Source organism: Salmo trutta, chromosome 10 (assembly GCF_901001165.1).
Source record: "Salmo trutta chromosome 10, fSalTru1.1, whole genome shotgun sequence".
In the NCBI taxonomy this organism is placed as follows: Eukaryota; Metazoa; Chordata; class Actinopteri; order Salmoniformes; family Salmonidae; genus Salmo; species Salmo trutta.
The window spans coordinates 26,647,536-26,671,754 of NC_042966.1; the positions used below are offsets into that span (position 1 = coordinate 26,647,536).

Consider the following 24,219-nt stretch of genomic DNA (forward strand, 5'->3'; position numbering starts at 1 on the left):
GTTGATGTAAATTGAGAAGAGTGTGGGGCCTAGGATTGAGCCTTGGGGTACTCCTTTGGTGACAGGTATGACCATTCCATATTGTCCATTTTACTTTGACCTGTCCTGGTTTTTATGAAATGTTGTTTGTTAACATGGCAGCTCATTTTTGGGGGGATTGAGTGCCATTTAGGTTAGGCTATTTGACCGAGAAACCTGCATGATAAAAAGTGTCCGTCTCATTACATTGTCATTATCTACAGCCTGTAGGCTACAGAAAAGGCCAGATACTCTTTCTACCATATCCTATATCTTTTTAGATTCTTTTTTTTGGCAGAATGTTGGCAGAGCGCTGCAGAGATGTCTCTCCAACAGCACCCTGGATTGGCATGCTGGGAACAGACAAGCAAAATATTTTGCTCCCCCTGCATTTGACAAAGTGGGCACTGCTTATCAAAGGGTGGCATCAGAGCTCACCTAAAAAGCCCATATACCACTGGTTGAGAGAAATTGTCATTGTTTTGGGGCAGAATTATGTGAGGTTTTATGTGTTGTTGTTGGAGGGGTGTCTTGGTCAGTTTAGCTCAAAATGCCGCCCTCGTCAATCTGCCACGATAGGAGGCCGCCTAATGAGCGGGCAGGTGGTGAGTCTCAGTATTCATGAGAAATTATGTTGTACGAGATAACTGCTAATTTCCATCTGCATAAACGTTGTCTTAAACATCCAAAAATATATATAGGTGAAATTGTGCAAGACAATGAAAAAACATGAGTAAGTGGAAATGCTTAATGAAACAAACATTTAAATATGTATATTCTAGCTGACTGATAATAAACTGTAAACATTAAACATTGACCTTAAAATTGCTTTACCAATAGGTGGAGAGGTCTCTGGAGATGAAACTTTGTGTAGTTCTCCTGAAATGGGGATCTTCTGTTTCAATGGTTCTTTAGGTGGAATATTTCTCTCACGTTCTAGTTGGGATTCTTCTTTTAAGACCAATGGCTCAACTTTATTACTTTGAGGATTGGACCTGCTGGATTTCGAGTTACTGTCACAGTTCCAAAACCACAGATGATGTGTAGGTTCTAAAGCCTTCTTGTCAGTCTGTACTTTACCATCTCCTCATAACACTTGGCGTATGTTTCCCATTTTGGGTCCTTGCTGGACCCTAGGAAGAGTAGTGGGGAGCTGTAATAAATACAACATTCAATAGTGAATACAATACATTAACTATAACAATTCAATTACAACGAGTGTTATGGCTAATTGGCTATAGCTTCAAATAAGGATTAATGACAAAACCACCCATTTCTCTTACACTGAAAATATAAGGGCAGAGAAGAGTTTTTGAAATCTTTTTTTTGCTTTTTTTAGAAACCCACATTTATTAAAAAAAATATGCCCCCCCTCCCCAACGTAAAAAATAGTAAATAGTAATGTACAGTGAGTTTTTAATTATACATTTTAAAAAAAAATCATAGTTCAAAATCAACAACTTACATCGCGACATCGAACATGTCTAACAAAACAAAAACACAGGTATTAACAAGAAAATACTAAAACACACAAAAAATATATTCAGGGTTTTGCCCATTCTTCGAGGCAAAACTGCTCCAGCTCCTTCAAGTTGGATGGGTTCCTCTGGTGTACAGCAATCTTTAAGTCATACCACAGATTCTCAGTTGGATTGAGGTCTGGGCTTTGACTAGGCCATTCCAAGACATTTAAATGTTTCCCTTTAAACCACTCGAGTGTTGCTTTAGCAGTATGCTTAGGGTCATTGTCTTGAGGGAAGGTGAACCTCCATCCCAGTCTCAAATCTCTGGAAGACTGAAACAGGTTTCCCTCAAGAATTTCCCTGTATTTAGCGCCATCCATCATTCCTTCAATTCTGACCAGTTTCCCAGTCCCTGCCGATGAAAAACATCTCCACAGCATGATGCTGCCACCACAATGCTTCACTGTGGGGATAGGTTTATCAGGGTGATGAGAGGTTTTGAGTTTGTGCCAGACATAGCGTTTTCCTTGATGGCCAAAAAGCTCAATTTTAGTATCATCTGACCAGAGTACCTTCTTCCATATGTTTGTGGAGTCTCCCACATGTCTTTTAGCGAACACCAAACGTGTTTGCTTATTTTTTTCTTTTAGTAATGGCTTTTTTCTGGCCACTCTTCCGTAAAGCCCAGCTCTGTGGAGTGTACGGCTTAAAGTGGTCCTATGGACAGATACTCTGTAGCTCCTTCAGGGTTATCTTAGGTCTCTTTGTTGCCTCTCTGATGAATGGCCTCCTTGCCTGGTCCATGTGTTTTGGTGGGCGGCCCTCTTTTGGCAGGTTTGTTGTGGTTCCATATTCTTTCCATTTTTTAATAATGAATTGAATGGTGCTCATTGGGATGTTAAAAGATTCAGATATTTTTATATAACCCAACCCTGATCTGTACTTCTCCACAACTTTGTCCCTGACCTGTTTGGAGAGCTCCTTGGTCTTCATGATGGCGCTTGCTTGGTGGTGCCCCTTGCTTAGTGGTGTTGCAGATTCTGGGGCCTTTCAGAACGGGTATATCTATACTGAGATCATGTGACAGTTCATGTGACACTTAGATTCCACACAGGTGGACTTTATTTAACTAATTATGTGACTTCTGAAGGTAATTGGTTGCACCAGATTTTATTTAGGGGCTTCATAGCAAAGAGGGTGAATACAAATGCACGAACCACTTTTCAATTTTTTTTATTTTGTATTATTTTTTTAAACAAGTTATTTTTTTAATATCACTTCACAAATTTTGACTATTTTGTGTATGTCCATTACATGAAATCCAAATAAAAATCTATTTAAATTACAGGTTGTAAATGCAAAAAAAATAGGAAAAACGCCAAGGGCGATGAATACTTTTGCAAGACACTGTACTACTGTGCACCTCCCATAGTCTGTTCTGGACTTGTGAAGGATTGTGAAGAGACCTCTGGTCTTGTGGTGCATGGGTGTCTGTGCCATGTGCTAGTAGTTTAAACAGACACCTCGGTGCATTTAGCATGTCAACATGATGAAGTCAATCTCTCCTCCTCTTTGAGCCATGAGAGATTTACATGCATATTATTAATGTTAGCTCTCCATGTATATCTAAGGGCCAGCCGTTCTGCCCTGTTCTGAGCCAATTGCAATTTTCCGAGGTCTTTGTGTTACCTGACCACATGACTGAACAGTAGTCCAGGTGCGACAAAACCAGAGCCCGTAGGACCTGCCTTGTTGATAGTGTTGTTAAAAAGGCAGAGTAGTGCTTTATTATGGACAGACTTTTCCCATCTTAGCTACTGTTGTATCATCATGTTTTGACTGTGACAGTATACAATCCAGGGTTACTCCAAGCAGTTTAGTCACCTCAACTTGTTTCTCAATTTCCACATTATTTATTACAAGATTTAGTTGAGGTTTAGGGTTTAGTGAATGATTTGTCCCAAATACAATGCTTTTAGTTTTTGAAATGTTTAGGACTAACTTATTCCTTGCCACCCATTCTGAAACTAACTGCTGCTCTTTTTGTTAAGTGTTGCAGTGATTTAACTCGCTGTAGTAGCTGCCTTGTATAGTGTTGAGTCATCCACATACATAGACATACTGGCTTTACTCAAGGCCAGTGGCTTCTCATTAGTAAAGATTGAAAAAAGTAAGGGGCCTAGACAGTTGTCCTGGGGAATTCCTGATTCTACCTGGATTATGTTGGAGAGGATTCCATTAAAGAACACCCTCTGTGTTCTGATAGACAGGTAACTCTTTATCTACATTATAGCAGGGGGTGTGAAGCCAAAGCAAATATGTTTTTCCAGCAGCAGACTATGATGACAATGTCAGAAGCCATCCTGAAGTCTAACAAAATAGCTCCCACAATCTTTTTATCATCAATTTCTCTCAGCCAATCATGAGTAATTTGTGTAAGTGCCATGCTTGTTGAGTGTCCTTCTCTATAAGCATGCTGAAAGTCTGTTATCAATTTGTTTACAGAAAAAATTGCATTGTGTCTGGTCAAACACAATTTTTTCCAAAAGTTTACTAAGAGGTGGTAACAAGCTGATTGGTAGGCTATTTGAGCCAGTAAAGGGGGCTTTACTATTCTTGGGTAGCAGAATAACTTTTGCTTCCCTCCAAGCCTACACACTTTCTAGTTGGCTTAGATTGAAGATATGGAAAATAGGAGTGGAAATATTGTCCGCTATTATCCTAAGTAATTTTCCACTCAAGTTATCAGACCCCGATGACTTGTCATTATTGATAGACAACAATATTTTTTAAACTTCTTCCACACTCACTTTATGAAATTCTATATTTACAATGCTTGTCTTTCATAATTTGATCAGATATACTTGGATGTGTAGTAATGTGCAAGAGAACCAGATTATGCATAGTGTAGCCTATATCCAATTTTATTCTGCACAGAACTAGAGAATGTGTGTCTGAAAATGTATTGCAAATTCTAAGACATTCTAATGTCTTTTACTTACAGCATATAGATTTACTGGCTCGGTTTTCACAGAAGCAAAACTTTGTGTGCAGTAATCATACGCTGTCTACGTTTTAGCCCCGCCCATAGTTGAGATGCATTTAAAAGTCAATTTCCTCCTAACAGGTGTTTGAAAGGCACTTAAATATTTTGTCTTGCCCATTAACCTTCTGAATTTCACACATACACAATCCATGTCTCAATTGTCTCAAGGCTAAAAAATCCTTCTTTAACCTGTCTCCTTCCCTTCATCTACACTGATTGAAGTGGATTTAACTGATGACATCAAGAAGGTATCATAGCTTTCACCTGGATTCACCTGGTCAGTCTATGTCATGGAAAGAGCAAGTGTTCCTAATGTTTTGTACATTCAGATGGTAAATGTTGGTTAGAATACAATAATCTGTTTGTTAAAATGTATGTCAGAAGAATGCTCCAACCCTGCTCTAACAAGGTCCTGGTGAGCAGCTACTATTACCCTAGACTCAGTGTGCTAGACTAACTAGAGGAATGTTTGGTCAAAATGGTGGGTAGGCATTTTTCATATTTTCAAGAAGGACGGGGCGGCGCTTTGGAGAGGTTGAAATGTGTGAGAGAGATTTGCACTAAGTTGGTGGTCAATTATTTGTCCATGCAATACATTCTATACAAGGCTTCTTCAGGCTGTCCTTGGAATATGAGATTGGTATCAAATGTCAAATCTGTGTTGTTGCGAAGTTTAAAGTAGATGTGAAGGAGCAAGCATGGCACATTCCAGCGAGGTCATGCCCGACAGTCACCTTTCACTCTTGCAATGCCAAATCAAGAGTCAAATATCTTGTAGTAGACTCGACACAAATCAGGTGCACTATAGCAGTAGCCTATTATAACCCTGCATTTCATTCCTTTGCATTTACTATAGCGTATTCTCTCTAACATTATCCTACAGTACCATACCATATTCAGCATGGAAATCCTCAACATACCATGCATTCGAGTGACCACGAGTATTGGACTGAAGGCCTATTGGTTTATTGTGTGATGATCATGTTATGTGCTTTACAACATAGGCCTACATATTGCGGCATTATGATTATAAAACAGACATATGAAAATACCAAATAATGGACTTTAATAACGTAGTATTTATGTACATTTACATTCACATGTTGAATAATAACATGTCATGTCTAGTTCTTGTTGATGCTGGTTCACATTTGCAGATTTTCTTTCCAGATAACACATGGTTACAAAAAAAAGGTTACAAAAACAGTCCAGTGACAACATTGTGTTGTTCCTCTTGGGGATCCAGAGCAAACCCACGCAGGAGATGATACATTTAGAAGCACTTGCGGTGGACAATGCTGGGGCCTGCCTCGTCGTACTCCTGCTTGGTGATCCACATGGCCTGGAAAGTGGAGAGGGAAGCCAGGATGGATCCACCGATCCAGACGGAGTATTTACGCTCAGGTGGGGCAATGATCTATAGAGAAAGAAGTTGAGTATGAGTAAAAACCATGACATATTTTTATTAAGATTTTATTGTTGACAAATATTTATTGGAAGGTATAAATACGAATAGTGTTATTGGGTTGTCATATAATTACCTTGATCTTCATGGTGCTGGGAGCCAGGGCGGTGATCTCCTTCTGCATACGGTCAGCAATACCAGGGTACATGGTGGTACCACCGGACAGGACATTGTTGGCATACAGGTCCTTACGGATGTCAATGTCGCACTTCATGATGCTGTTGTAGGCGGTCTCGTGAATACCGGCAGACTCCATACCTGTTTGGATTATAACGTATTAGAAACAGCATGTCTCTATTTTGACCAATATAATAGGCATATAAATTAGCATTACTCGTTATATGATTATTACATACCAATGAATGAAGGTTGGAAGAGGGTCTCTGGGCAACGGAAACGCTCGTTACCGATGGTGATGACCTGACCGTCGGGAAGCTCATAGCTCTTCTCAAGGGAGGAGGAGGAGGCGGCAGTGGCCATCTCGTTCTCGAAGTCCAGAGCCACATAGCACAGCTTCTCCTTGATGTCACGCACGATCTCACGCTCGGCTGTAATGAATACGTTTTTTGCTCAGAACATGGAACAAATCATTGCAATTACGCACGTCTTGTGCGTTTAAGCGCATGTTACAGATTATGCATGGTCTTTTCATGGTGAGTAAAACAAGGCAAACGAAATCTCACCAGTTGTGACGAAAGAGTAGCCACGCTCGGTGAGGATTTTCATGAGGTAGTCAGTCAGATCGCGACCAGCCAAATCCAGACGCATGATGGCGTGGGGAAGAGCATAACCCTCATAGATGGGTACGTTGTGGGTCACACCATCACCGGAGTCCAGCACAATACCTTTAACACAAACAAAACGTAAATATTCAGTTGACATAACTCATAGTATGGACACATGGTAGGCCACACGTAGCCGACACGTTGTTTTAGGTTAATTGTTTATGAGTAAACGCTGCATTCCTTACCAGTGGTACGACCGGAGGCGTACAGAGACAGCACAGCCTGGATCGCAACATACATGGCGGGGACGTTGAATGTCTCAAACATGATCTGGGTCATCTTTTCACGGTTAGCCTTGGGGTTCAGGGGGGCCTCAGTGAGCAGAGTGGGATGCTCCTCGGGGGCAACACGCAGCTCGTTGTAGAAGGTGTGGTGCCAGATCTTCTCCATATCGTCCCAGTTAGTGATGATACCGTGCTCGATGGGGTACTTCAGAGTAAGGATACCTCTCTTGCTCTGAGCTTCATCTCCTACGTAGGAGTCCTTCTGACCCATACCCACCATGACACCCTGGAGGAAAGACGAGACTCATTGGCCTATATGGTGGCATAGCTTAATCCCAGTCAAAACATGATGTCGGAACGCATAGATAGATAATGGATAATAAAGGATTTACGGGGCAAATTGCGTAATATGGGCCTGTTGCAGGCGTCTTCGGAGTGCAGATCATACCTGGTGACGAGGGCGACCAACGATGGAGGGGAAGACAGCCCTGGGGGCGTCATCACCGGCGAACCCAGCCTTCACAAGGCCGGAGCCGTTGTCGCACACAAGAGCTGTAGTCTCGTCGTCGTCACACATCTTGAGTTCTTAATAATACACATACACAAAAAACTGTCATATTTCTGCAGGGTGCACGCACACATGCCGGAGCTGTGAACCACATCAGAACAACATAACGCACGATGCACACCTAAACGTTGTCTAACATTAAATATTGTACAAGCCATGGATGACAGTTTAACACACAAGCCTGGTTGAGTGAGAAAATCATTGCATTTACTCTAAAAGTTATTGCAAGTTAATAGGCTACTATGTCGATATTATATTGAATTGAGTTTAGGCACAAGTCATTTGAGTTGAGTCTACATTTGGTTAGATTTACGCATTGATATTGTCACCTGTTGAATACCCTACTGGAAATGTTATCTTATGCATGTTACACACTCATTTGTTGTATGAGTGAAATGATCTCTCCAATTATAATGCATTGTTTCTGAACTCCATGGAACCACTCAAATTTCTTTGAATAACACAATGTCAAGGGGCTGTTAAATCGTTAGGTAGCCAAGCCCAGGCAATTTGGCCAGTTGTTTGTTTCAATTAAGTCTACAAACAAGGCCAAGGGTTTATAAAGTAATCTGACAGAAAGGAAAAATAGTATTTTATCTCTTCTACTCTTCCCCAATTTGTTTAATTTCTGTAGCCTATACAATAAATCCATGCGTAACTGGCATGCGCAATTCCTTCAAGTGAAGAGACTGTGACATCACTATCTGTGTAATTTATAATATTAATTGGCTCCACAGATGTAAAATAAAAATAAGGGTACATCCTTTGATATCAGTCCATGAATAGTAGATCCAGTCTTTGAGGTTTGGGTTGATTCCATTTTTCTTACCTTTGGTGGTGTCTGTCTCAGATTAAGCTCAGAAGGCGGAAAGCAACTGCTGCTGGATCGAGCTATAGTGGCACTTCCAACCTTATATACTCACTGCGTTCGGCCTATTTCCCTTACCCACCACTGAGATTGTCTACGTGTTCCATTGGACATTTTCCCAGCCGTCATCCATATTAGGTTCTTCGGTGTGACGGGGAAACTTCGCAGGCAGGCTAAAAGGCTCCCCGGTTTAAAAGTGAGCAGGGCTCTCCATGTATGGGACTGTGGTCCTGATTCGAAGCCACGGCGCCAGGGCCGTATATGGCGAGCCTGTGATTTGTAAGACACCCTCGTGGCACAGCAAACTACAACTGCATACAGGATCCCGGTTGGAAAGCCCTTATCGAGGAGCGCAACTGTATAGCCATATAGGAACGACAACACGAAGGAAAGAAGGTAGTTTAAATTATTGTTCTGTCATACTACTGCAGGTTGATTACAAACATAGTAATGTTCCTTTGAGCTTGGATTTGCAATTGCACAGCCGTGTTAACAATGGATTGGTCTGTAATTTTTTGCCATTGTGCTCTGTAATCGTTGCTGCTTGGTTCTTGGAGTTTTGCTCAGTTTAGAGCTCTAGAACCCCGTGCATACCTACTGTGGGGTAGCCGTAGGTTATCCAAACAATAACAGATGCCGCATTGATTCAGGCATAGCATAGGCTACGTTTAATACAACTATTTGCATGGTGCTAATTGCATGCAAAGTAAAACATTTTCAAATGTTGATTTTATGACGAGACCCAATAAAGATTGCATTATTATTATTAGCCTACATCACTGTGCAGCCATAGACTGACCTCTTTTCTATCATCATATGGCCAGCATCGACAGATTCTCTGAAACAGCTGATAACAGCTAGCCTTATAGGCTATTTATTGTTGGTATTGTCACAGGCTATATTTAAAATGAGGGTTGTTAAAAAAACATACAAGTTCCAGTAGGTCAAACACATTGAGAATGTGACTTTTTACTTCTCATATACTTTAGACATTTCAACACATAGTGGTCAGGTCATATGCTCACAGCAACACCCAAGTCAAATCATTTGTTGACAGAGACAACAGGAGCTCAGGGTTAACTCAGTGTTGGCATGAGGACCATGTCTCAAACGTTCAGCTGTGTATCCTGAACATATGACATAATAAGCTATCCAAGAACCTCATATACAACCTTCTAATGCTGTGTTCAAAGAAAATGAAAAGCTGCAAAGCAATTTTTTCCATTGAAATTCGGTGTAAATCACAGTTCTTCCATGAACTCGATCTTATGTATTGCACAAAATACAGTACATAAAGCATTTATTTTAGTTGGTCTACATTTGAGGCTTGTTTGGTTTGACAGGGTCTGTTGCCCAGCTGCTGCCACTCCACTGTCTGCCCCAGCAGGTGATGTCTCTGGGGTATGTGCCAGTTTGGTAGGAGGGGAGGAAGCAAGAGGGACAACTGCCACTACGCCTCCCCCCGTCACCAAGGGAAAATAAGCAGCTTAGCCGTTCAGCAGACCACTTAGAACCCTTTTTGGTTCTATATATATGTTTTTTCTATATGTGTTTCATATATTATGGCACGCTTAAAGGTTCTATCTATATAGACCCCCAATTAACCCTTTTCTTGAATAGCCTAGAACCTTTAGGGGTGACATATATAAAGCAAGTAATAGAAACCTTTTAGAACCTTTTTTCTAAGAGTGTAATAGGACAAGAATAGACTAAGGCTGGGATTCAATCCGATCGCCTCATGAGCTTAATTCAACTGTTGTACCCCATCAGAACCCAAAATATAAGCTTTTTTTACTCCAATGGTTGTAAACAATGTAACTGTAAACAAACAGCCTCAAAACATGGTTAAAACTATACTTTTGATATCATGGATGGTCAGTCCTTGCATCCATAGCCCTTTCTATGAATTTGAGTGATTACATTTCTCCAAGCCCATCCCTCAGCGTTTTACCAAAACAGAGGCGGGTTGCCCACTTTGTTATTGTTTCAATTAAGGATTCTAGCTTTAATGAGGTTCAGAGGCCTCTTCTAGTCACATGCATTTGACTCCTCTGTTTTCATGACAGATAGGCTACCCTCCATCACTGGCGTAATGCTGTTTCTCTGGACCCCCACAAGGTCAGAGTTCACTCTCCTCTCCCACCACCTTCCCTAAAATTAAACAAAATCGAATGTCAGCCAGACAGCCACTCACCAAGTTTAGACTGTTGATTTGTGTCCATGGTGCTGAAATTGTGGTATGTCTATACAGCTGCCTATCAAATCAATGATAGCCTTTCTGTGGTGCCAGGGAATGTAGCCTATGGCTTTGCTTTAGCTAATGGATAAATGTTGTTTATTAACAAAAAATACAACTGTTCCGTATAGCCTACCTGAACCTGCATGACATGAGTACTGTGCCCAGGTTAATGAGGTCATATTGTTGACAAACAATACCTCAAAAAGAGTAAATGAATCCTTACAACCGAATAATAATTCATAATAGATCAAAAATGTATTTTTCTACATATACATACATTTCATATCAATATTCATATAATCCATGTTTTTCTCATAATAGTAGAAACAAGTGTCATTAATCACCCACGGACTGGGTCATATTTACTGTGCAATCGGAAAGTACTCAGACCCCTTCCCTTTTTCCACATTTTGTTACGTTACAGCCTTATTCTAAAATTGATTAAATAATAAAAACTCTGCCTCCATCTACACACTATACCCCATAATGACAAAGTGAAAACCGGTTTTTAGAAATTTTAGCATATAAAAATAAAATATTTAAATAAATATTCAGACCCTTTGCTATGAGACTCGAATTTGAGCTCAGGTGCATTCTGTTCACATTGATCATCCTTGAGATGTTTGTAAAACTTGATTGGAGTCCACCTGTGGTAAATTCAATTGATTGGCCATGGTTTATATAAGGTCTATATAAGATCCCACAGTTGACAGTGCAAGTCAGAGCAAAAACCAAGCCATGAGGTCGAAGGAATTGTCCGTAGAGCTCCGAGACAGGATTGTGTCGAGGCACAGATCTGGGGAAGGATACCAAAAAATAAATGCAGCATTGAAGGTCCCCAAGAACACAGTGGCCTCCATCATTCTTAAATGGAAGAAGTTTGGAACCACCAAGACTCTTCCTAAAGCTGGCCGCCCATTCAAACTGAGCAATCAAGGGAGAAGGGCCTTGGTCAGGGAAGTGACCAAGAACCCGATGGTCACTCTGACAAAGCTCCAGAGTTTCTCTGTGGATATGGGAGAACCTTCCAGAAGGACAACCATCTCTGCAGCACTCCACCAATCAGGCCTTTATGGTAGAGTGGCTAGACGGAAGCTACTCCTCAGTAAAAGGCACATGACAGCCCACTAACCCTAACCCTAAAGGACTCTCAGACCATGAGAAACAACATTCTCTGTTCTCATTAAACTAAGATTTAACTCTTTGGCCTAAATGCCAAGCATCACGTCTGGAGGAAACCTGGCACCATCCCTAAAGTGAAGCATGGTAGTTGCTGCATCATGCTGTGGGGATGTTTTTCAGTGGCAGGGACTGGGAGACTAGTCGGGCTCGAGGGAAAGATGAACGGAGCAAAGTACAGAGAGATCCTTGATTAAAAACCTACTCCAGAGCGCTCAGGACCTCAGACTGGGGAGAAGGTTCACCTTCCAACAGGACAATGACCCTAAGCACACAGCCAAGACAACGCAGGAGTGGCTTCGGGACAAGTCTCTGAATGTCCTCGAGTTGCCCGGACTTGAACCCGATTGAACATCTCTGGAGAGACCTGAAAATGGCTGTGCAGCGGCACTCCCCCTCCAACCTGACAGAGCTTGAGAAAATCTGCAGAGAAGAATGTGAGAAACTCCCCAAATACAGGTGTGCCAAGCTTGTAGCGTCATACCGAAGAAGACTCAAGGCTGTAATCGCTGCCAAAGGTGCTTCGTCAAAGTACTGAGTAATGTAAATGTTATGTAAATGTTATGTAAATGTATTATAAATGTATAATGTAGTTATGTAAATGTATTATACATTTTTTATATTTCATACATTTGCAACAATGTCTAAAAACCTGTTTTTGCTTTGTCATTAGGGGAAAATTGATGAAGGAAAACATTTTTTTAAATACATTTTTGAATAAGGCTGTAACATAACAAAATGTGGAAAAAGTCAAGGGGTCTGAATCCTTTCCGAATGCACTTTATGTATCATATGCACGTGACCAATAGGGCCTGACCTATAGCATATCATAATCACATCAATAAGTTGGATGTAGCAAACTCCGAACACCATTACACATTTGAAAGCATAATGGATGCAGAGAATGTGACAAATTAACTCCAAATGGGGATGGTTTACTGGTTGCTCAGGGGGCAAAGGGGAAGTCCAATGTGTGGAAGACATTTGACTTAGTTGTGGAATATTACAATATCATTTTTTTTCGGGCCTTTTGGAACCGTGTAAACAACACTTAATACATTATAACTGTACCAGAGAGTCTATTCTAACAACAACAAAAAATGAAATCCTTTATTACCGCAAAGACTAAAAACAGTCGCATGGATTTGTGAATGCAATTGCTGACATGTTGCAGTAGATGTATTATTTAGGCTAATTATTCGAGGCTCTCTTTCTTATTTCATTTTAAAACAAAAAAGCTTAATGGCATTTCAAAGCATGAATGACTTACATGCTGTGTGATGACATGCATGAAGGAATGATTGATGTATTGACACTGAAATATATTGAAATATAGGCCTAAATTACATTTACATTTACGTCATTTAGCAGACGCTCTTATCCAGAGCGACTTAGAAATTGATTACGGTATTAAGACAGCTAAACAGGATGCAGTCTTAGGCCTACAGCTCGATGGTGGTAAAACAAGGCTACTATGCTAAGCCTACGAATGATAATGACATGACTTATTATTATACTTATGATCATAATCATAATTGTAATAATAACAATAGGAAGGAGATCAAGAAAAAAATGAGTGTATAGGAGCAAGAGCTGAGTGGACAGCCTATTATGTGTGATAAACAGGTGCTTTTAGATTGCAGTATTATTATATTTCTGGCTGTTTGGAACAGTATAAATAACAATAAATAAATTATAAGTAATAGCAGAGAGCCTTTATTACAGCATAGCAAAGATTCAAAACAGCCGAAATTGTGAAATTGCTTTATCCAACATGTTGAGGTTGCGAGAGTCATAGTGCCAGTGGTGGCCCTTCATTCATGTTTTGAGCCCCACATTTTTAACAAAAAATAATAATAATATATGTATTTTTTTGGGGGGGGGGCTTGCCTGTTTTGCATGTTATTTTGACATTAATACATGTCATATATCAGTTTGCAAACAATGTAAAAAAATATATCATTCAGTTAATAAAACCGCATACAAACATGGTCTCTTTTTGTTTTCTTGAGTAAGGCAGCTCCAAAATGCAGGTATTTCAGCCCAGCTCAGTGCTTTCTGTGGCGGTGGGGCGAGCCAGCAGAAAATAGGATCATTGCGCCTTGATTGGCTCAGTGTTCTGTCACTCATGGGAACAGTACGTCATCGCCAAGTTTATGTCCTTAGTAAGGGTAAACATCGAACATTTCAGCCCTTTGGGTCCTGCCATAGAGTTATATTACAAGTGCCCTTCCAAGAAGGCTCAAGGTCATTGGCCACAGATAAAAATGATGTCAAATCACGTTATATGTACAGTAGCTTTGATTGGACTGATCATGTCAACATCTTACTTTCAAAGTCTTAGCTAGCAGTCATCATCATGAATCAAGTTGACAATCTACTGGCAAATCCTTTTTAATCCATGTCATATGAAGAGAAATAATGAAGAAAAATTATAGCTAAAATGTATCGGTGCTCATCGGCCATCGGACATAAAGATTACACAACAAATTCAACAATGAGTTGTTTGGAAGGAATCAGTGGCTAACTGCAAGCATTGCAAAGCAACCACTAATGTTAGCCTGCTATTCAATGGAGTGGCTGTGTTTTTTCCCCCCCAGAGTTCCCACCATAAATCCAGAGAATGCCAGACTTTGATGCCAAAGTTTGATGCCAAAATTTGCCCACAAAGGCCCGCCGCGCCACCTTCACAAGGTGAGTCCAAAAATGTCTTGTATGTTGCTGCATAAATGATGTAATATGCAAGGGAGATATGTATACTGTAGTGAAGAAAGTAATACAGTATTGTAAACACATCGTTCATGGCCCGGTGTGTGCTTGTTAGCAAACTTCTTTTGTACAGCTTTGACAGTGCTACTGATAGCAGTGGGGGCGCTTGGCTTGTATGTGCAAATTCAGCACACACAACATTCTATAATAGAATTGTGTTATTTGACATGTCAAATTAAAAGCTTATTTAACGCGTCAGATAGTGTTATATGACGTGTATGTTTTTTGACAGGCAAAGACCCAAACGGTGTTCAATGTGCCTCACCCTAACAATTTGGTCTATTTTCACCTCTTCATTTTGCCTACTGTTCTAACTTGGGGGTGCACATGTAGCCTATAACCCGTTTTAGAGAAATGTAATCATCGAATTTTGGAAGAGCTTTCATTGTCTGTTTATATGCCCCCTTTATTTATCCTACGGTTCTGACTTGTGTACAGGGAGATTACTGTAAGAACGGCCCATGTTCTGAATTCTGTCGCTGTACATTTCAAAAGTGCTGAACAAATAGTTATATTGACTACGTCCGTCGTCGCTCACTCATTAATGTCTTAATCGAAATTACGGATAGCCTCTTATCCGCTTGTCATCCCCTTATGCCATAGCTTGTACATCTCAGTTGTCAGTAGAAACCAGATTTGTTTAAGCAAGTCAGCAATATCAGCTACACTACCGGTCAAAAGTTTTAGAACACCTACTCATCCAAGGGTTTTTCTTTCTTTTTACTATTTTCTACATTGTAGAATACTAGTGAAGACATCAAAACTAGGAAATAACACACATGGAATCATGTAGTAACCAAAAAAGTGTTAAACAAATCAAAATATATTTTATATTTGAGATTCTTCAAATAGCCACCCTTTGTCTTGATGACAGCTTTGCACAATCTTGGCCTTCTCTAAACCAGTTTCATGAGGTAGTCACCTGGAATGCATTTCAATTAACAGGAATGCCTTTTTAAAAGTACATTTGTGGAATTTCTTTCCTTCTTTGTCACGCCTTGACCTGTCTTTGTGCTTGTCTCCACCCCCCTCCAGGTGTTGCCCATCTTCCCCATTATCCCCTGTGTACTTATACCTGTGTTTTCTGTTTGTCTGTTGCCAGTTCATCTTGTTTGTTAAGCTTACCAGCATTCGTCCTGTCAGCTCCTGTCTTTTTCCTTGCCTCTCCTTTTCTCGTCCTCCTGGGTTTTGATCCTTGCCTGTCCTGACCTTGTACCCGCCCGCCTGATCACTTTGCCAGTCCCGGACCCTGAGCCTGCCTGCCGTCCTGTACCTTTGTCCCACCTCTGGATTATTGACCTCTGCCTACCCTGAGCCTGCCTACCGTCCGGTACCTTTGCTCCACCTCTGGATTATTGACCTCTGCCTGTCCCTGACCCTGGTGTTACAATAAACATTGTTACTTTACACGGTCTACACTTAGCTTGATTCTTGATATTCTTAATACGTTTGAGCCAATCAGTTGTGTTGTGACAAGGTGGGGTGGGGGGTATACAGAAGATAGCCCTATTTGGTAAAAGACCAAGTCCATATTATGGCAAGAACAGCTCAAATAAGCAAAGAGAAACGACAGTCCATCATTACTTTATGACATGGTCAGTCAATACAGAACATTTCAAGAACTTTGAAAGTTTCTTCAAGTGCAGTCGCAAAAACCATCAAGTGCTATGATGAAACTGGCTCTCATGACGACCGCCACAGGAATGGAAGACTCAGAGTTACCTCTGCTGCAGAGGATAAGTTCATTAGAGTTACCAGCCTCAGAAATTGCAGCCCAAATAAATGCTTCACAGAGTTCAAGTAACAGACACAACTCAACATCAACTTCTCAGAAGAGACTGTGTGACTCAGTCCTTCATGGTCGAATTGCTGCAAAGAAACCACTACTAAAGGATACCAATAAGAAGAAGAGACTTGCTTGGGCCAAGAAACACGAGCAATGGACATTAGACCGGTGGAAATTTGTCCTTTGGTCTGGAGTCCAAATTGGAGATTTTTGGTTCCAAACGCCATGTCTTTGTGAGACACGGTGTGGGTGAATGGATGATCTCCGCATGTGTATTTCCCACCATGAAGCATGGCGGAGGAGGTGTTATGGTGTAGGGGTGCTTTGCTGGTGACACTGTCTGTGATTTATTTAGAATTCAAGGCACACTTAATCAGCATGGCTACCACAGCATTCTGCAATGATACGCCATCCCATCTGGTTTGGGATTAGTGGGACTATCATTTGTTTTTCAACAGGACAGTGACCCAACACAAAAGTGTAAGGGCTATTTTACCAAGAATGAGAGTGATGGAGTGCTGCATCAGATGACCTGGCCTCTACAATCACCTGACCTCAAACCAACTGAGATGGTTTGGGATGAGTCAGACCACAGAGTGAAGGAAAATCAGCCAACAAGTGCTCAGTATATGTGGGAACTCCTTCAAGACTGTTGGAAAAGCATTCCAGGTGAAGCTGGTTGAGAGAATGCCAAGAGTGTGCAAGCTGTCATCAAGGCAAAGGGTGAAGACTCTCAAACATTTGAAGACTCTCAAACATAAAATATATTTTGATTTGTTTAACACTTTTTTTGGTTACTACATGATTCCATATGTGTTATTTCATAGTTTTGATGTCTTCACTATTATTCTACAATGTAAAAATGGGAAAAATAAAGAAAAACCCTTGAATGAGTAGGTGTTCCAAAACTTTTGACCGGTAGTGTATGTTTTTTAAAAGGCAGTAAATGAGCCTGAATGAACTGTTTCGCTGCAGACAAGGCTCCGTTGAAGCCAGGTGTAGCAGTGGTAAGGTGTTGGGACTGCTGTTGGGACTCTGCTGTTGGGACAGCTTTATGTAGGCCCTAACAGTTTGTGGGCACCATTTGTCACCATTTGTTATAGTGAAATTAATGTATTGTTTAGTGTTGTGTTGTGTTGTGGCTTCGCTGGCATGCATCCCACATTTTTTTTTTTTGCCCCACCAAGATGTACATGCTAAAATCGCCAATGCGTAGAGCTCATGGAATAAGTAGGCTATTAATCAAACTCTCAAACAGGCAACAGTAGCAGGATCTACATACACTTAGGTTGGAGTCATTAAAACTCGTTATTCAACCACTCCACAAATGTCATGTTAACAAACTATACTTTTTGTCAAGTCGGTTAGGACATCTACTTTGTGCATGACTCAAGTCATTTTTCCAACAATTGTTTATAGACAGATTATTTAACTTATATTTCACTGTATCACAATTCCAGTGGGTCAGAAGTTTACATACACTAAGTTGATTGTGCCTTTAAACAGCTTGGAAAATTCCAGAAAATTATGTCATGGCTTTCGAAGCTTCTGATAGGCTAAATGACATCATTTGAGTCAATTGGAGATGTACCTGTGGATGAATTTCAAGGCCTACCTTCAAACTCAGTGCCTCTTTGCTTGACATCGTGGGAAAATCAAAAGAAATCAGCCAAGACCTCAGCAAAAACATTGTAGACCTCCACAAGTCTGGTTCATCCTTGGGAGCAATTTCCAAATGCCTGAAGGTACCACGTTCATCTGTACAAACAATAGTACGCAAGTATAAACACCATGGGACCACGCAGCCGTCATACCGCTCAGAAAGGAGATGCGTTCTGTCTCCTAAAGATGAACGTACTTTGGTGCAAAAGTGCAAATCAATCCCAGAACAACAGCAAAGGACCTTGTGAAGATGATGGAGGAAACAGGTACAAAAGTATCTATAGCCAAAGTAAAACGAGTCCTATATCGACATAACCTGAAAGGCCGCTTAGCAAGGAAGAAGCCACTGCTCCAAAAACTCCATAAAAAAAGCCAGACTACGGTTTGCAACTGCAAAGATTGTACTTTTTGGAGAAATGTTCTCTGGTCTGATGAAACAAAAATAGAACTGTTTGGCCATAATGACCATCGTTATGTTTTTAGGATAAAGGGGGAGGCTTGCAAGCCGAAAAACACCATCCCAACCGTGAAGCACAGGGGTGGCAGCATCATGTTGTGGGGGAGCTTTGCTGCAGGAGGGACTGGTGTTCTTCACAAAATCGATGGCATCATGAGGCAGGAAAATTATGTGTATATATTGAAGCAACATCTCAAGACATCAGTCAGAAAGTTAAAGCTTGGTCGCAAATGGGCCTTCCAAATGGAAAATGACCCCAAGCATACTTCCAAAGTTGTGGCAAAATGGCTTAAGGACAACAAAGTCAAGGTATTGGAGTGGTCATCACAAAGCCCTGACCTCAATCCTATAGAAAACTTGTGGGCAGAACTGAAAAAGCGCGTGTGAGCAAGGAGGCCTACAAACCTAACTCAGTTACACCAGCTCTGTCAGGAGGAATGGGCCAAAATTCACCCAACTTATTGTGGGAAGCTTGTGGAAGGCTACCCGAAACGTTTGACCCAAGTTGAACAATTTAAAGGCAATGCTACCAAATACTAATTGAGTGTATGTAAACTTCTGACCCACTGGGAATGTGATGAAATAAATAAAAGCTGAAATAAATAATTCTCTCTACTATTATTCTGACATTTCACATTCTTAAAATAAAGTGGTGGTCCTAGCTGACCTAAAACAGGGAATTTTTACTAGTATTAAATGTCAGGAATTGTGAAAAACTGAGTTTAAATGTATTTGGCTAAGGTGTATGTAAACTTTCGTTTCAACTTATAATATATATATATACATGGATGATATATAAAGCCATGCACATTTAACAGTTAGGCTGTTGATTACAGACCTAACAAATTGGGGTTTCCTCTCTCACTTTTCTTCTTAGACAATTAATGTAAGGGCTGTTCTCTCTTCTCACTCTGCTGCTGCCTCTGCCGAATTGTTCTCGACACCAATATGCTGGTTAACTTTGCTATAATGCGCATAGTAACATTTGCTAGGAAAAGGCGGCAATTCAATGACACTGAAGATTAGGCTATGTTCCAGAACCTCAGACAGCGACCGCTATAAAATATAATATAAAATAATATAATTTTTATTAGTGTTGCACACCATTGTTCTTACATCATACTCATATACAATTTCAGTAGCACGTGTCCCAGAGTGATGGACTGTGCCCTCCCCACAGCCTCCAAAATGGATTAGTCCACTGAGACAGGCGCGAATCATGCACCATGAATATATAGATATATATTTGTGACAACTAAAGAAATCTCAGTCGATCAAAATGGGCCAGCCCTTGTAGGGAGGGATGTATTTTCAGTTTGTCTAGATTGAAATGGTCTATTATTGTGGTGTTGAGCACGCAAACCATGCCCGAAGTCAGAATGCTTTGTTAGTTGGTTGTGTGGTGCATTGGCACAGAAACCTGTTGGTGGAAATTGTGTTGCGTATATTTTATACAACTATAAATATGGGATCAAAATGTAGAAAATCTGATTTCCCCTAAGCTGATCATAGTGTAATGAAACAGGCAGGAAGAGTGAGCTCACCTGTGGTGGTCGGCGACCCCTCAACCTTCTGGCCCGTAGCCCTGTGTGGCATCAACTGTGCCACAAAAGCAAAGTCGATATCAACATTTATGAACACAGGGCCACTACAGTTATTGTTATTTGTGCTCAAAAACATCATTTTTAGTTAATTATATGAGGGGGGAGGGTGTTCAATTTATTTTACAATACAAGGGGGGGGGGGGGGGGGTCATGTGAAGATATTTTTAACATTGGGGTTGGGGGGTGCATTTTATTTATGACACCTTGAGTTGGACACCTTCAATTTCAATCTGTCCCGAAGCTGTAACAAAATCTCTGTGGTGAGGCGCATTCAGAAGAGTGGGGCAGAGAAATAAAAATGAATAAATAAGATTACATTTTAACAGAAAAATGACCTAAATGAAAATATTTCTTTGGTAAAAAAACAGGTGTGGCTGATAATAATTGCCATCATGGTCGAGGCAGAGGACATGACGACGACAAGCCCAAAGACAGGCCCTAGCCAGTGGTGGAAAAAGTACCAAATTGTCATACTTGAGTAAAAGTAAAGATACCTTGATAGAAAATGACTCAGGTAGAAGTGAGTCAGTAAAATACTACTTGAGTAAAAGTCTAAAAGTAACACTAAGATATCATTTACAAATGAAGCACTTGTGTTTAGTGAGTCTGCCAGATCAGAGGCAGACTCACTCAGGGATGTTCTCTTGATAACTGCGTGAATTGGACCATTTTCCTGTCCTGCTAAGCATTGAAAATGTAACGAGTACTTTTGGGTGTCAGGGAAAATGTATTTTCTTTAGGAATGTAGTGCAGTAAAACTAAAAGATAAATATAAATAATAAAGCAAAGTACAGATATCCCCCAAAAAACTACTTAAGTACTACTTTCAAGTATTTTTACTTAAGTAGCCACTTTACACCACTGGGCCTAGCTAGCACTTCAACAACTGCTAGCACTTCAACCAGTAGCATTGCTGCCTCTGCTGCTGTCGGTGGCTCATCAGCATCAGTACTACCGGCCATCACTAGCAGCAGCGCAGCATTCGCTGATGTCAAACCAGGTCGAGAGCTCGGAGAGGAAGATGCAAATCATGCAAATTCGGATTCAGAGTCTGATTCACCCCCAGCCCTTGCTGTTCCAGAGTCACAAAAAGACCAGTTTGTGGACCTACTACAGAACGTGACGGCGTTTAAGTGATGATGCAGAATTGTGGCCAGAGTCCCCGTCTGACAAACAGAGGTGTGATCTTGTCAAAAAGGGTCAAAACAGATCAGAGATATTGTATTCCCTCAAAGTGGGGACCCAGTCCCTCTGAGATTTAGTGACAACTATGAAAATGTATGAAAAACTGAGAAAGAATTACACGGACATAGCTTGTGTATTCAAGTATATCTGATGCAGTTTTTTGTTTTTGTTGTCGCATTTTTGGAAAAGAGACACATTTGAGCGGTGACGGTTTTTGTTAGTGGGAGAAAACGGGACCATTTTGAAAGCACATGAGCGTTGTACTGAGCATTTACAAAACATGGAGAGTTGGCGTCATCTTGCGGAAAGATTGAAAACAGGCACAACAATTAATGCAATCAACCAGATTGGCTGCAAGGTGGATCGCATCCTGACAAAGCCCATGTGAAGAAGTGCTGGCTTGGTTGCTCTGGGTGTTGTCTACTTCAAAGGTACTAGAGGGCTGGGGTTCAAGTCCTTATTTCATCTCCTGAGTTGTTGTCAGCTTTAACCTATCGGCTCTTATTTGCGTGTGTGTGTAGATAGATGGATAACTCAGTTCAGTCAAAGTAGAGGGATGGAGGACTTCCAGCCAGATGGGGAGGCACTCACCCACATTGTCATGATGACCCAGAACCATTCACCAGTGAAACTGGGCTGCACAGTAAATACACAGCCTGGTATAAAAAGCTATTCTTGTTGTTCATAAATAGATTTTTCAATTGATCTGATCTCTCCCCTTCTCCATTTTCTCCCTGCCTCTTTCTCTTTCCCTCACTCTCTCCCTGCAGATTGTTCGGTTGCAGGATGATGTCAGTATGTTTGATCCTTCCAGATGAGGTCACTGCCAACATGACCCTGGTGGAGGAGAGCCTGACAGCCGAGTTTGTCCAGGACCTCTTCATGACCCTTCAGCCTGTGAAGGTGGCCCACACACTGCCTTCCTAGAGTTCAGCTACTCCACAGACTTGCTGTCTCTGCTCGTTGACCAGGGTGAGTACTCCTTCATCCTACCTTATCCTGTATTTAAATGGTTGTCTCCCTCCTCCACTCCTCCTCTACCCCTCTCTTCTCAACACTTAGGACCAATAAAACTCTAAACTTTAGTAGTAAAGTAAAATAACTATTATAAAAGCAAATGTGTAAGGATGTGGACTATCTGGTCCTTCTACAGTCTTTGATGGCAGGAGTGCATCTATCTCTTATCTCTCTATGTGAGTAATTTAACAGACACTTACAGGAGCAATTAGGGTTAAGTGCCTTACTCAAGGGCACACCGTCATATTTTTTTTCACCTAGTCAGTTCAGGGATTCAAACCAAGGACCTTTCGGTTAATGGTCCAGCACTCTTAACCGCTAGGCTACCTGGCACACTGTATCTCTATCTGTATCTCTCTCTGTATCTCTCCCTCTTTATCTCTCTCGTATCTCTCTCTGTATCTCTCTGTGTCTCTCTGTGTATATCTTGCTCTGTATCTCACAACTTTAGAGTAACGTAAAGTAACTATAATTTGTTTTATTACGAGGGAAGATAAATGTAAGGTGTATGAAAGGGTTAAATATCAAAAGTGGAGGGAATAATCTGTTTCTAACCTGTCAAGTACTCTCCCTCTCTCTGTCTCTCTCTCTCTCACTCTCACTCTCTCTCTCTCTCCAGTTCTCTTGATTGGTTGCAGGACACAGACCTGATGAAGATCACCACTCAGGCAGCAAAGCACAGCAGCCTCAATCACAAGGTGGCACACACACACACACACACACACACACACACACACACACACACACACACACACACACACACACACACACACACACACACACACACACACACACAGCACTTAAGAAGATCCTAAGAGGGGAGCAGACAATAAATATCATACTATTATTACTCATATCAAATAAATCTAATGAATTTAATAGAGTAATAGTCTCTCATCCATTTTCCTGACTCCTTGTCTTCTATGTGGGGATCAAAGACCTTTACTAGTGGGGGGGGGGGGGGTCTGTTTGCATCTGACAGGTGGACCTATCCCAAAACATCCTATAGGCTACAGTTAATCTCTTTCCATAACGTTTTGAGGACGGCAATTAAGGAGAATGAGAGGCTCAATTAAAGATGTTACAGAACTGCTGTATTTGAATCACCATCCCTTCTGCCCTGTTTCCCTGATGTTGCTATGGCAATCAAGCTGTTTTTAACCATCCCTGTAACTGTCGCTTCTGCGGAGAGATGGTTTTCTAAACTAAAACTCATAAAGAACTACCTAAGAACGAAGCATTAGGCTCCCGGTCTGATATGTGCTTTTGAACACCTGAGTAGGCTCCACTCTGCCCTGGCACCATCGTAGCCTTGACCACGGCATTTCTTCACCGAAATCCACTTACTTTCCATCAGTCCAGTTGGGCCATTTCTTTTTCAAGGCCTGTGCACTTTTGAAATGTACAGGAACAGAATTCAGAACATGGACTGTTCTTACAGTAATCTCCCTGTACACAAGTCATAACCGTAGGATAAATACTTTACTTTGCTTCTCGCGCTCTAGTGACTCCTTGTGGCTGGCCGGGTGCCTGCAGGCTGACTTCAGTCGTCAGCTGAACGGTGTTTCCTCTGACACTTTGGTGCAGTTGGCTTCTGGGTTAAGCGGGCGAGTGTTAGAGTGCGGTTTGACGGGTCAAGTTTCGGAGGATGCATGACTCAACCTTTGCTTCTCCCAAGCTCGTTGGGGAGTTGCAGCGATGAGACAAGATCGTAATTGAAATTGGGAGAAAAAAGGGGTAAAAAGGGATTAAATACAAAAAAAAGACACCTGGGAATTCTGAAACAAAACAAGGTTGAATCATGACATCAGTGATCTTCAGGTCGGAGCTCTAGAAAGAGGCCTGAGTTCCCGACTTGAATGACTGTTGAAAATGTATTTTCCC

The 24,219-nt window shown here is 41.1% G+C and overlaps 1 protein-coding gene and 1 long non-coding RNA gene across 2 annotated transcripts; one reads left to right on the forward strand and one right to left on the reverse strand.

Moving 5' to 3' along the window:
* Positions 1–5,471: 5,471 nt before the first annotated feature.
* On the reverse strand, positions 5,472–8,548 carry LOC115201473 (actin, alpha skeletal muscle 2). Its single transcript, XM_029765126.1, has 7 exons — positions 8,399–8,548; positions 7,450–7,586; positions 6,963–7,287; positions 6,676–6,837; positions 6,349–6,540; positions 6,069–6,250; positions 5,472–5,944 (listed from the first exon to the last, which is right to left on the reverse strand). Exons 2-7 carry the CDS (start codon positions 7,576–7,578, stop codon positions 5,801–5,803), a joined length of 1,134 nt encoding a protein of 377 aa, XP_029620986.1. The 5' UTR covers positions 7,579–7,586; positions 8,399–8,548; the 3' UTR covers positions 5,472–5,800.
* Positions 8,549–8,645: 97 nt separating this feature from the next.
* On the forward strand, positions 8,646–23,222 carry LOC115201474 (uncharacterized). Its single transcript, XR_003879744.1, has 4 exons — positions 8,646–8,833; positions 14,456–14,549; positions 22,089–22,290; positions 22,955–23,222. It is a non-coding gene; the product is annotated as an uncharacterized LOC115201474 (long non-coding RNA).
* The last annotated feature ends 997 nt before the right edge of the window (positions 23,223–24,219 follow it).

Bases quoted from the DNA above. Each gene is read 5' to 3' on its own strand.
- LOC115201473 (XM_029765126.1), bottom strand. From the start codon at position 7,578: ATGTGTGACGACGACGAGACTACAGCTCTTGTGTGCGACAACGGCTCC. The intron at 6,838-6,962 runs GTAAGGAATGCA...TTTGTGTTAAAG, and splicing joins CGCCTCCGGTCGTACCACTG to GTATTGTGCTGGACTCCGGT. The intron at 6,541-6,675 runs GTGAGATTTCGT...TATTCATTACAG, and splicing joins CTACTCTTTCGTCACAACTG to CCGAGCGTGAGATCGTGCGT.